The sequence below is a fragment of the Tarenaya hassleriana genome, unplaced genomic scaffold (assembly GCF_000463585.1).
Source record: "Tarenaya hassleriana unplaced genomic scaffold, ASM46358v1 Cleome27, whole genome shotgun sequence".
Lineage (NCBI taxonomy): Eukaryota > Viridiplantae > Streptophyta > Magnoliopsida > Brassicales > Cleomaceae > Tarenaya > Tarenaya hassleriana.
In genome coordinates, this window is record NW_010965946.1 from 1,743,462 (window position 1) to 1,756,712 (window position 13,251).

Consider the following 13,251-nt stretch of genomic DNA (forward strand, 5'->3'; position numbering starts at 1 on the left):
GGGGGCCGATAGCACCACTGGAGTTTTGTGGCTCGTCGAACCACCCAACCTCCATGTTAACCACTTTCTCAAAACACATTGTTCTGATCCGCTGAACCAGTTTGCAACCAGCTATGGAGAAGAAGAAGGTCTGGGCAGGGTATGCTATAATGGAAGCTATACCAAGAGCCACGAAAATGATCGCCCAGAACCTCGTATCGTCTTTTAACTCATCGGCTGGCTTGAAGAATGCTTTGATCACACTGGAGATTAGAATGCCGAAAAGCGGAAGTATGACACCGTTCCCGGCTGCGGATATAGAACCGAGTATGATAACTGGAATCTCGGGCTTGTTAAGGGTAGCGATTCTGAGAAGGGAGACTTTCTTCTGTTCCTCGGCTGGCAATGGAGCTTCCGGCTCTTGGTCTAGAGTGGAAGTATTTGTGTCTATTCCTGCAGGAAAACCAAACACAGAGAAAGAATGGCGGCTGCTGTTTCCTCGAGACGATCCTTTGCTTATGGATCGTCCTAACGACCTTCCCATGCTCTGCTGTTTCATGGATTCCATCGATATCTCCGACCTGTTTTGCTCATTCGGCGTTGCATCTACCGACTCTTTCTTCTCTTCCTGCAGGTGTATGAGCTGAGAGTATGCTCCCTCGGGATCTTTCAACAGTACTGAGTGAGAACCTGACCCATCATACCGTATATATGTATTAGCAGTCATATATATTAGCAATTACTTGCGTGTTTAAGATTCTGAATTACCTTGCTCTACGATCTTGCCCTGATGAATCACGGCGATTGTGTCAGCGTTTCTCACAGTGCTCAAACGGTGAGCGACGATAACAGTTGTTCTGTTCACCATGACTCGATCAAGCGCCTCCTGAACGATCCTCTCTGACTCTGCATCAAGAGCGCTCGTAGCTTCGTCTAGAAGTAAGATTCTTGGATCTTTCAGAATGGCTCTCGCCACTGCTATTCTCTGTTTCTGCCCACCCGACAGTTGGGTCCCGTGTTCTCCAACCATAGTGTCCAGACCCTGCAAGCGTGTCATGTAAGAGAATCTAAACCAGAGAGAAAAAAGACCGATCTTGATCTTGATCTGAGGAGTTTTCAAAAACCTGTGGAAGCTTGTCGATGAATTTAGACGCGTTTGCTAACTCTGCAGCTGCTCGTATCTCTTCAATGGTCGCGTCTTCCTTTCCGTAGGCGATGTTTTCCTTTATGCTGGACGTGAACAAAACCGGTTCTTGACTAACCAGTCCTATCTTGCTTCTGATCCATCTCAGCTGAAACTCTTTCAGATTAACCCCGTCGATTAGGACTTCCCCGGCTTGTGGGTCGTAGAACCTCTCTATCAAACTGATCACTGTCGATTTTCCGCTTCCACTCTGCCCGACCAGAGCTGCAGTCGTACCGCTGGGGATAAAGAGCGAGAACCCGCGAAATATCTGCTCATCTGGCCTTGCCGGGTAGCTAAAGTAGACGTCTTTGAGCTCGATGTCTCCTCGGATATCGTCCAAAACCTTTCCCCTTGTGTCGTAAGCATCAATGTCAGGCTTCCTCTCGATGGTCTCGAACATCTTGTATGCCGCTGCTTGACCTGCTGCAAACGCACTCAAACACGGAGACGCTTGCCCAAGAGACCTAAAGGTACGTTTTTCCTTATGTAAGGTACTGTCTGAAACATCATCGGATTCATACAGAACTGTAATGATGAATGAAACTCACATTGAACCGGTCAGGACAGCGACAATGACGTTGAGGACTTGTCCGCCGCTGTATCCTTTCTCCAGAATCATCTTCCCGCCGTACCATACGGCCAGAGCATAGCTGCAGAATACAACAAAGAAAAGGGTTCCGAGTCCTAAACCAGTTGAAGCACCTTCAAAGACTCCTGCTCTGTATGCAGATGCAAGATGCTTCTTGTAATTGCTTATCGCTTGCTTTTCCCCTGTGAAAGACACGACCTGACCCGCAAAAAAAACATCATGACATGTCAGAAGATTCTTGTCAGCAAACTAGTTCTGAATGTCCAAAGGTAGAAATATAACAAACCGTTCTGATAGAGCCGATGGTTTGTTCGACAACGACAGCAGCTTTAGCATAAGCGGTTTGACCAACGGAAGCCATCTTGGCAATGACGATGGCGAGACCTGCACCTGCCATCACCAGAAGCGGGATTGAGGATAGCATGACCAGAGTCAATAGCCATCCTTCTGTGAAAGCTATCACAAAGCCTCCAATAAACGTCGACACCAGCTGTATTGCCTTCCCCACCTGAAAAAAAAAACTTCATTTCAGCCATACCCGAAAAAGAAAAACAAGAAAACTTCGAAACTTTGTAACGGGTTGATGCTTTACCTTCTCGCCCATGGCGTCTTGAATGAGGACAGTATCCCCAGACATTCTCCCGACGACTTCGCCCGTGTTTGTCTCAACGTCGAAGAAAGCAATGTCCTGTCTGAGAATGGTTTTCAGATAGAGACTCCTTATTCTTGCTGCTTGTCTCTCCCCAGATATCATCCAACCAGAAACCTCTAACAACCCACCCAAAAAAAAAAACAAGATTTTGATCTTTAGATCTTTATCCGGATTCAGACCCATCATAGATTCAGAGAAGTCTAGTGCTTACGAAGAAACGCGGCCACAAGAGTTCCGATTCCAAGATACACGAACTTCAGAGCCACCTGTGTGTAAATTCATAACAGTGGTTAAAGACATGGATCCGGACACAGCCAGAACAAAACCAGAGCGGAAAGAAGAACCAGAGTTTTACATTACCTTAGAGATGGCATTGGACACATCAGTACTGTTCTGGTTCTGTCCGAAGGCATCAACCACATCGCCGAACAAGATGGTCATAATAGGGAATCCTAAACCGTTTCCCACAGCACCGATCGCCCCTATTATCATCAAGAACACATCGAACGAATCTGCAAAAGCAAACAGCTTGTAAAAAGGCACAGTCTTGGTCTTCTCATCTTCTTTGTTCTTCTCTGTTTTCTTCTCCCCGTTGAGATCAGACTCTTTCTTCACTTCTTCTCCCTTTTCTTCTGGGATTTTCGACATGGAGGCCTCTGCTACGTTTGAATCATCCTTCACGCCGTTCTCTGAAGCCATTGTTATTCTGCCACGTCCTTTATGCTCCTATATGAAAGCCAGTATATCTTAGGAACATGGAGAGAGAGAGAGAGAGAGAGAGAGATTAACCAGAAGAGACGTAAAACCAGAGAAAAGACAGAAGAAACAGATCCACAGAGAAAAAAAAAAGGAGTCAGCTTTGTCAGATCATCGCTAAATCAAACACAAACTGTAAGAACACGAACCACGAGGATTCTTTCCTTTCCCAGATCCTAACAAAACCAGAGCAGATCCGTCAACTTCGACCCATATCACAGGAACTTAAATCAGACAAAACCCAGAAACCAAAAAGATCCAAGAAGCAAACACAAAAAACAAGGGACAGGTGAAAAAAAGGACAGAGAATCAGATACCTGGACACGGGAACGTCCAGGCCAAAAGGAGCTTTTACGTATTGGTTCGTAGCAGTAGCAGTTGAAATGAGCAGGGATTTCTGCAGGCAGAAGATTATCCCTCTAAATTACACAGACCCGTGTGTGTATGCGTGTATATATACATATGGACTGTTCATTTCTTGAGGGACAAGCAGCTTTTACCAGGGAACTTAGACCCTACCGAGGAAAATGGAGAACAAAGTTCGTCAAAAATGCCTCTCACGAGGAAAAGTTACATACAATTTAAATCTAAAAAATAAAATTTTAAAAGCGGTAATTAACTTCAATCGCTGATGGAAGAACACACGAGTCTTTACAAGAATATTAATATTCCGTACACATAATTATTTCTTTCGTGTTTTTGTTTGTTTGGAAACTTTCTGTTCCGAATCCTGGCCGAATAAGATGGTTTTTTGGTAATTTGTTTACGCACAAACAAATGTATGATTACAAGGAATAATTAAGTTTTGTGTGCGTCCATATCTCTTGAGAATCTAGCGTTCTGTTCAACTAAACTGCAATTAATTATTTTTCCCCTCTTATAATTTTTTTTTTTTTTTGCAATAGTAATGTAATGGAATTTCCGTTCTATTACCGATTTATCATGGCGATGTCTCGTATTTACGACTTTGCCACACACACGACACGTTACTTAATAAATTACCAATTGATTACGAATCCAATGTGTATATACACGTGTGCGTGTATGGGTGTATGTATGTACCACTTTTGAGATTGGTCCAAACAGAGGGATCTAGTTCATTTATCTCTCTATCCACTGCTAAATCTGTTATTTTATTTACCGTTGTGAAGAAGAAAACAGAGCTATTGTTCGACACGACACCGTATTTGGTTCAAAACGTAAGCTGAATAATAATCAATTATTGACTAGCATTTCGTATAATATGATCATAAAAAAAATATTATTCTGATTTTTATATATTTTTTAGCACATTTAGTCTACGTTCAATGAGACGATTTTTATAATGTTTTGAGTCTTCGTATACGCGTGAACCATTTCAAAATCGTTTCCTTGGCTTTGTTTTTTTACTCGAAAATCAGTTAAAATATAATCTCGAGATTAGCGATGATTTTGTTTTGATAAATATTTTATAAAATCGGATAAAGTAAAGATATGTTGCGTATTGCTTTCATTGACTTTCTCGTTCACTTTTGATCGAGACCCGACATACAATCCCAATTTCTTATTACTTGCTATCATTTTGTTGAAAAATAATATTAAAAAAAAAATTAAATGGATGCTTAGCTAGCATGAATTATCATAATAATAATATGCTCTTCGATGGCTTGGGTGACAGGCACATCGACCAATCTGTTTGACAAGACCGCCCCAACCGTGTTTTCAATCATTGGTAATTTACAAACAAAAATATGGAATGTTCGTATATATATATATATATATATATATGTCCATGTCACATGAGATTTCGATCTGATTTGATTTTATACTTGATAATTAATTTCTTGTATTATATAAGTATTAATGGCAACGGATGAGTAAATTACACTCGCATGCGGGGATATCAAAACAGGAAGAATTTAAGTGAAAATGATGGGGTTTTTTTTTTCGTATTTACCAATGCCTAATATCTCGATTAAATAATATAAATTATTATTATATTATATTGAGCAGCTGGATTTGGTGGGAGGAAAGGGCAGTTTCCCCATTAATTTCGTGGGATGGGGGTTCGTGTTCGCTTTTCAGTTCTCACCAACAAGTGGACTTTGCGATACTCAGAAGAAACAATGAATCTTCTCCATATATATATATATATATATATACATATATATTTATTTATTTACTAACGTCATTGTATACGTAATACACTAGATATCACATGCGCATTACGATTTCATTTGTATATTATATAACACTTTCGGGATATATAGCTCACGTGTCAAACAGACGTCCATTATAATGAATTGGTGGTTGTTGTTATATTAAGTTAGTGGTAAACGCCTTGTTCATCAAGTCAAGTCCAGGAACAACGGGCGATGAGAGTCCTCGACGCACCACGTCATCAGGCGCACACCTTTCCTCGGCAGAGGCGTGGACCCCATGATCCCCGCGGGAACAATGCTCGACCCTTGGATGGGTGCCACGTGTTCAGGTGGTCCCTACCCTGGTTTGATGAACCCTAGCTCCCGCCACTTCGACATGAACAGCGTCGCGTATCCCACCCCCTCCGCCGCCGTCCACGAACCTCCCGAACTCCTCCGGCAGCGTCGCTTTCGCTCCTTTGATCATCTTCACCACATCGAAGATCGATCTCTCCTTCACGATCTCGTGAATCCCGGCGGAAATCTTCACCGGAAAGAAGTAGTTGCCGTAGAATCCCACCGGGAGCGGCGGATTGACCAGATGAGGACGGTTCGCGAAGAACACGAAGCTTTACTCCCGTGTTCTCCCTCAGATCTATCGCTTCGGTTCGAAGCTTCCAGAAACATGCCGCGATAATCTCGAAAGCAGAGCAGATTTCGCCGGTGGACTCGTGGAATTCACGCTTGAGCCGGCAGATTTGTTCAGACGGAGAGATTTTTCTGGCGTCCAGCTATTTCTCCGACGGCGTTGATGAATTGGGCCGCGCCTAGACCGTCGCATATGGAGTGGCAGAATCTAAGGCCCGTTACGAAACCACCGCATGAAAATTGAGTCACCTACAAATACCCGGTTATTGTCAACCGGCCCAACCGGATCAGATAAATTCCCGGCTAATGGGCCTAATCACGTACCCAATTGTCAAACAAGCCGGCTCAACCGGATTAGATAAATTCCTGGCTAATGGGCCTTGATCACGAGCCCAATTGTTAAAGAAGCCGGCTCAACCGGATCAGATAAATTCCCGGTTAATGGGCCTTGATCAAGATAAATTTAGTTTTTAAATATTTATTAATCTTATTATTGCTGAATTCAACTTTATTTAGTTATTAATCTGTTTATTATATAGCCGTAGCTTTTTACATAATCTGGTTCAAAATTCTTAATTGCTAACACTTTACACAATTTTGTTAATTACAGCGCTAATTGAAGAAAATTAACGATTAGCACGATTTTAGTGTGATCCGTGTATATTTATATATATATTTTTTGAAATATGATTCTTTATGTTAATTTTTTATTTTGTTCCTAATAAATTTATACTTGGAATTTTTTTTAATTTAATTCTAAGATATTTTTCTGTATTAGATATGATTTGTACAGATTAAATTTTATGTATATGATAAAGAATCCGTTGAAGATTAAAAAAAAAAGCGATTAATACATTATACATGTATGAATTTGTATTGTAGTAAAAGGTAAGAAAAAAAAAAGATAAGTCTAAACTGAATTCTTCTACTCCCCGTTATCTTTTATTTTATTTTCCACGATTTTAGGAAACACATATAAAAAGATTTTTTTAAAAAGGACGAAAATATTTGAAAAACTAAATGGCATGAATAAGTCAGCCATATCCCTCATTTACCGCCCGTTATTTTACAGTGGAAAATAACAGTTTATTCTCTCTTTTTTGAAATTCAATGCTTATAAATGAAATGAAGACCTCAATAATACTCACCAACATAGAACAGAACACAGAAAAAAAAAAAGAAAAAAAAAAGATTTAAAAAAAAATGAAAGTGTTGGCACTGGTCACCGTGGTGAACTTGCTTCTGCTACTGGTTCAAGGCAATGAGGACGAGACGAAACGGTGCGTTTCGGCGGTGGGAGATCCCGGCATGAGAAGGGACGGGCTGAGAGTGGCGTTCGAAGCGTGGAACTTCTGCAACGAAGTCGGAGCCGAAGCTCCTCACATGGGCAGCCCTCGCGCCGCCGATTGCTTCGATGTCTCCCCTCTCCACAATTCTCACCGGAAAAACAACTCACCCGACAAGAGTATTCCTCTTCTTCTTCGAGCTTCTTCTCTTGGTATATATATATATGTATATGTATAGCTGATTCATGTAAAACGGTCGATATTGGACTAGGTTATTCCTTGGTGCACAAGGTGTCAGATTCGGACAACAAGCTCGGGGTGGGGAAGAAGAAACCAGGAGCCATATCAGAAGCAGCAACTCAGAACGCAGATCTATACGCGGTCGAGAAAGAACTCTACTTGGGGTCTCTCTGCCAAGTCTCAGACGATCCAAACCCATGGAGTTTCTGGATGGTGATGCTCAAGAACGGAAACTACGACACAAGATCCGGCCTCTGTCCTGAAAACGGCCAAAAGATCCCACCTTACGTACAACCCGGAAGATTCCCCTGTTTCGACACTGGCTGTATGAACCAACCGGCGCTGAACCACGAAAAGACCAAGCTTCTTGGCGATGGATCAACCATGAGGGGTTGGTTCAACGGGACGTATGATTTGGATGCCCATTTCGGAAATGGGTTCGATGGGATAAGTTATTACGAGGTTGTGTGGGAGAAGAAAGTCGGAGTTGGAGGATGGGTTTTTAAGCATAAGCTTAAGACATCGCCCAAGTATCCATGGCTGATGCTTTATCTTAGAGCTGATGCCACCAAAGGCTTTTCTGGTGGGTACCACTATGACACGAGAGGAATGCTCAAAACGGTAAGTAATAATCCATACGGAGAATCTTTGTAATTGTCGTATTTGTTCTGACAACCGATTCTCAAAGATCACGAAGAGATTTTTCATTTGCAGCTTCCGGAATCGCCGAACTTCAAGGTGAGACTGACAGTAGACATCAAACAAGGCGGAGGACCAAAGAGCCAGTTCTACCTCCTCGACATCGGGAGCTGCTGGAAGAACGACGGCAAGCCCTGCGACGGTAACGTCACCACCGACGTCACTCGCTACTCCGAGATGATCATCAATCCCGACACGGCCAAATGGTGCAGCCCCTCCTCCCTCTACAACTGCCCGCCTTACCATACTTTCCGCAACGGCACCAGGGTTAACCGTACGGACGAGCAGAACTTCCCGTACGAGGCTTACCATGTCTACTGCGCTCCAGGGAACGCGCTCCACTTGGAGCTCCCCGTGGGAACATGCGATGCCTTCAGCAACCCGCAGGCTCAGGAAATTGTCCAGCTTTTGCCTCACCCGGTCTGGGGAGAGTACGGATACCCGACCCAGATGGGTGACGGTTGGGTCGGCGATCCAAGAACATGGGAGCTCGATGTCGGCGGCTTATCCAGCAACCTTTACTTCTACCAGGTACCGTAAGGAAGTTCATCTTGCCTTTATAGATTTTAATCAGATACCTCTCGTGGGTTTAGGTTTTTCTGATGTTCGGAGCATTCTTCAGGATCCGGGTACGCCGCCGGCGAGGAGGATATGGACATCAGTGGACGTCGGAACAGAGATCTACAGCGGTGACCAAGACGAAGCAGTTGCAGAGTGGGACCTTTCTGATTTCGATGTTCTTCTTACTTGAGGCATATTTATGTGGTTCCCTAAGAGCTTAGTAAGGTTAAATGTGGTTTAGAGAGAATCCCAAATAGGATTTTCTGGTTTTAGAATGGGTTTTTGTGAATAAGAACTCCAATCGACTGGGTTCAGATTTGAAAAAAGAAAATGAAAAAAAAAAATTCAACGAAGAATCTTGTTTGATTAGTTCATATTCAAAAATGTCGGCGGTTGTCGTTGAATTCTCGGCACGAATGCATGTGTAAGCAGCACGTTCAAGTTCGTAATTTCATGGTCGGACTCCCATTAACCACATCTAATTACAAGGGGGAAAAATGAAAATATATGTATATATGAATACGACAAAGTTGATTACGATGTTCTTGTACTAGAACGGGACCAGGAAAGAGAAACATTGTACTTGCAATGTACTTGCCCCTCCCTACCACTTGGAATGGGCAATTCCAATACCTCCGACCGAGACGGAGGGTTTCATACTCGAATGGAAAAAACGTTAACCAAGATATCTTTACACCGTCGCCGCAGTACCATGGCTTCGTGTTAGTACACAGTACAAGACTTTAGGTAACACAAATATGTAGTACACTTTCGTTTGAATCCTCGCGTAGTACAAGTACATATGAGCGAACTGATTATCCCTCCCTGATCCGGAATCTATAAAACCTGGAAGACATGCCCAGAAACAGAGAAGGCCGAGTTCTCTCATTGTCCATTTTCAGACAATGTAAAAGGTAGGGTTTTGTTTGAGGACGGAAGGAAGGAAGGGCAGAGCATGAGACATGAGACGGGGAACAGACAGAGCATGGATGGAGTGGCTAAACAAGCGATGTTCGTGTTTTGTCCCTACCCATGCACTGCCTCTTCCCTGGCTCTGTCCTTTTCTTTCTTCCTTCGTCTCCTTGATCCATCCCTCAGCTTTTACCTGTTTATTATTCCACGTTTCTATTGACATTTTCACCATAATTCCTGCCTAGATGACTCCAGTTCGATGTTTTAGGTTCTGTTTGGTTCTTGTTGTACCTTTGTGATGGCAAATCTTTGGAGCAGGGCCCTATTATGCGGAGCTGCAGTGGCATCCATTTCTTGCTGCCAGACAAGAGAAGGGCATCGATGAAGATAACCAGATCCTCTCCTATGGCATGGCGATTCATGAATGCATGATCTGTGACACGCCCTTTTGGAAAGTTGTTCGCTCCGTTCTGGTTCCACTGCCAATCCTGCTCAAGGACAAATTTCTTTGTGTGTATATAAAAACTTGGGAGAGAGGAAAGACTGAGAGCCCGCTTTCAGAAACCTAAATCTTTTACTTGATATGTACCTGATCAGATGGCAGTTTCCATTGACAGATTCAAATTCTTGAGCGCTCTGGCTTTGTTCAGCCATTTCCAGCATGTCCATATCCTCAGAAAACTCAGACACCATGGGTTTCAGTCCGTCAATCTCCTGCCACAGATGTAAGTAAACCAATATGAGAACTCCAGAACAAATGCAAACTGTGATTTCTGCACTTGAAAGGAAACAAAGGTCGAGGTAAATTCACTACCTTTTAGTTTGCCCCTTAATTCTTTTATCAGCTCCCTTGAATCCCTCAGCTTTCCAAGTTCATGAATCCTTAATCCTTATTAGCCCTTGGGAACTTTGCCGGTGAGTATTCAGGCTATCTTCAATTAACGATTCCAACAGATCAAAACCCACCCAAGGATTCAACAAAGAGGAACTTCGGACCGATATAATCGGACAAATCTCCGGTTACCTGGTTTACATGTTTCTCGAGAACAACACTCCGGCACTCAATTGCCGATAATATCAGCTCCATTATCTTAATCAATCCGGCGACGGCGACAACTAGGGTTGCATTTCCACCGTTATAGAATCCATTTCATAAGTATTGAACTGAAAATCCAACCATATTACCATTCAAACGGAAGTGGAGTAGGCGGATCGTTACGTACAAATCGAAAATTATACCAAATAGCTTAGAAAGCTCGCGAATCACGACAAACCCAGATGAGAAAATTCAAGGAAATCGAGAATCATTTATGGGAATAAGCATGAACCCACCGTTTGTGTAGGATCGAATCATCGTGCAGGCGAAAGTTGACCCCTCCGCTACGGTCATCCCGCCGTGAAATTATCGAGGAAGATCGAATCAGCCATCTCGGAGCAAGAACAAGCATGTTTTTGTTCATCCACGCTTCCCCTTTTGCCGCATAAGACGATTCTGATTTTGGGCCCCACAAAGCCTATTATTTTGGGCTTTAATTCATTAACCAAAAAGCCCATGATATTAAATTCCTGCATCCCATCTATCCAATCACTCTCTCTATATTAATATTATATATTCCACACAAGCCCCCGTAACCGTAAGGACGATTGGTAACACTCGTATATCATATTATTTTTATCTTTATTAAATAGTATCAAACATAAAATTATTATTCAAAATACAACTCGATCATGAACTAACGAATTGTTTCATCGAATGAAATAAAAAATATTTTTTTCTTTTGTACGTGAAACAACAAAAAAAGCATTCCGACAACACCATTTCCACGTAAATCTAACACCATAATAATTTGAAAAAAAGGAACCTCAACCAGTGAAACGATGTCGTTTTTCAGCCTTTTACATGCCACGTATTCTTTTTATTATTTCCGTTGCTTTTGTTTCTCTCAAATTTCGGAGCTTATAATCCGAGCTGGACAGGCACGTCAGCGGCTTGGATCCATTCGATGGGAGCCAACCAGTTGGCGACGGTGAAGCCGTTGACTTCGGAACTGGCTTTTGCAACCTTAGCCCAGTTGACTCTCTTCGCTCCGTTGGCTCCTGGTCCACGGTTGTTGTACTCGATGTATTTGCACGACTTGTGGAAGTTCTCTCCTTGCCAGATCATCCATCCCTCCGGTCTGATCACGTCTCCGATCTCACTGTTCATCACGATCGTCGTCGAGTACTGTTTCCACGGCCTGCCTAGGTACGACGGCACGGTCAGCCTCTCTGCCTCGAGTTTCTTGTCTGGAACGATGCGGCAGTTCTGGAGCACGATCCCGATCTTGACGTTGGTGCCCTTCTCGTTTCCGTCGGCTGTGATGGTGTTGAGCTGACCCGGGTTGCCCTTTCGGACCACGATGAGCGAGTTCTGGATCACGGTCGCGGATTTGCCGAAGATGAAGTCGACGGTTCCCGACACAACGCAGTTTCTGTAGAACTGGCGACCGTTGTTCACGTAGAGCGTGTCTTGGTACCCGTCGAACCTGCAGTTGAAGAGGACGGCTCGGTCTCCGTTGACACGGATAGCCACAGCCTGGTGTCCCATTGGTCCGGCTGTGTTCTTGAACCCGATGTATTTAGCCATGAACCCTTCCGATTCAACCTCTGCACGTTTGAACGAATGGGTTATATCTAAATACATATATATCCGAAAGAATGCTAGTCGATGGATTGATTGTGTACTTACGGACAGTTCCGCTGAGGGATGTTGTGGTAGCAGGGCTGAGCTTGACACTCCTGTTGTAGGTGATGATGGTTCTTCTTGCACCGTCACCGAACATGAAGATGTTGTTCTTCTTTTTCGGGATGATGACTTGCTCTCTGTAGACTCCGGCCTTGATGTGGATGATGCACCTGCCGGGGTTCTTGTCGGGACAAGCGTTCACGGCTTGGGCAACGGTCTTGAACTGTCCGCTTCCATCCTTAGCCACCACGAAGGTTGCCTTGATCCTCGGGTCTGCGCCACCGCGACCGGCGTTGGCTAAGAGCTTCCTGTCGGCACCGGGCATCCAGGCCGGGAATCCTCCCTCGGCGGCTTCAGCCTCCTCGAGAAGGCGGCGACCGGGTGTGGTAATTCCAGGGATGTTGATGGTGCCGTTTTTGGCTAGACCGAGCTCGGTCATAGCGGTGAGGACGGTGGAGAATATGTCGATGGCGTTGCTGGTGAGGATCTTGGAGTTGGCAATGCCGTCGGCCATTATCTTCCTGAGCTCGGCATCCTCGATGTCGTCAAGGCAAGAGGTCTGGTAGACGAAAACACCGGTCAGCCATTGTTTGAGCTGGTCGAGCTTGCTACCCGTCTGCTCCATATCGTCATCCATCTCTTCGAGAATGGACTTGAGATCCTCGAGGGCGTAGGAGAAAACTCTCATGCAGTACTCGAGGACGGCCTTGTTGGTGGGGGCATTGGCGGTGTTGTTTCCGACAGTCCCCTCGGCCTTGCCGGTGAAGTTGTAGGCCTTTAGGATCGCGTCCTGGGTGGCCAACATGAACGCCTTGATCAGCTTGTTCGGGTCGTCGGTGTTGACGGGCTCGAGGGTCTTGACGCACGAGGCTTTGTCGGTGGTCGATTGGCAGATGGC

At 44.1% G+C, this 13,251-nt stretch overlaps 4 protein-coding genes and 1 long non-coding RNA gene across 5 annotated transcripts in view; 2 read left to right on the top strand and 3 right to left on the bottom strand.

Annotated features, from left to right (window-relative positions):
• The window catches only part of LOC104817432 (ABC transporter B family member 21), a 5,860-nt gene extending 2,218 nt beyond the window's left edge, over positions 1-3,642 (bottom strand). Inside the window, exons 1-9 of the mRNA XM_010546631.2 lie at positions 3,480-3,642; positions 2,767-3,132; positions 2,618-2,672; positions 2,347-2,522; positions 2,041-2,262; positions 1,714-1,952; positions 1,104-1,629; positions 748-1,021; positions 6-669 (exon numbers count right to left, since the gene is read on the bottom strand). Of these exons, the coding sequence (XP_010544933.1) occupies positions 6-669; positions 748-1,021; positions 1,104-1,629; positions 1,714-1,952; positions 2,041-2,262; positions 2,347-2,522; positions 2,618-2,672; positions 2,767-3,105 (2,495 nt within the window). The 5' untranslated portion in view covers positions 3,106-3,132; positions 3,480-3,642. The remainder of the gene's footprint in view (positions 1-5; positions 670-747; positions 1,022-1,103; positions 1,630-1,713; positions 1,953-2,040; positions 2,263-2,346; positions 2,523-2,617; positions 2,673-2,766; positions 3,133-3,479) is intronic.
• Positions 3,643-5,419: 1,777 nt separating this feature from the next.
• Positions 5,420-7,084, bottom strand: LOC109116832 (10-deacetylbaccatin III 10-O-acetyltransferase). The gene is given in 5 exon segments (XM_019202944.1): positions 5,420-5,706; positions 5,708-5,907; positions 5,909-6,046; positions 6,048-6,179; positions 7,079-7,084. Coding segments are annotated over 5 exon segments (693 nt in total). The 3' UTR covers positions 5,420-5,489.
• Positions 7,048-9,099, top strand: LOC104817434. Its single transcript, XM_010546633.2, has 4 exons — positions 7,048-7,395; positions 7,488-8,077; positions 8,171-8,686; positions 8,778-9,099. The coding sequence occupies exons 1-4, from the start codon at positions 7,134-7,136 to the stop codon at positions 8,904-8,906; spliced, it is 1,497 nt and encodes a 498-aa protein (XP_010544935.1). The 5' UTR covers positions 7,048-7,133; the 3' UTR covers positions 8,907-9,099.
• A 134-nt stretch (positions 9,100-9,233) lies between these two features.
• On the top strand, positions 9,234-10,392 carry LOC104817435. Its single transcript, XR_772529.2, has 2 exons — positions 9,234-9,630; positions 9,947-10,392. It is a non-coding gene; the product is annotated as an uncharacterized LOC104817435 (long non-coding RNA).
• A 925-nt stretch (positions 10,393-11,317) lies between these two features.
• LOC104817436 (pectinesterase 5-like) overlaps positions 11,318-13,251 on the bottom strand; it is a 2,257-nt gene continuing 323 nt past the window's right edge. Inside the window, exons 2-3 of the mRNA XM_010546634.1 lie at positions 12,357-13,251; positions 11,318-12,274 (exon numbers count right to left, since the gene is read on the bottom strand). The exon at positions 12,357-13,251 is cut by the window's right edge and continues 4 nt beyond it. Of these exons, the coding sequence (XP_010544936.1) occupies positions 11,586-12,274; positions 12,357-13,251 (1,584 nt within the window). The 3' untranslated portion in view covers positions 11,318-11,585. The remainder of the gene's footprint in view (positions 12,275-12,356) is intronic.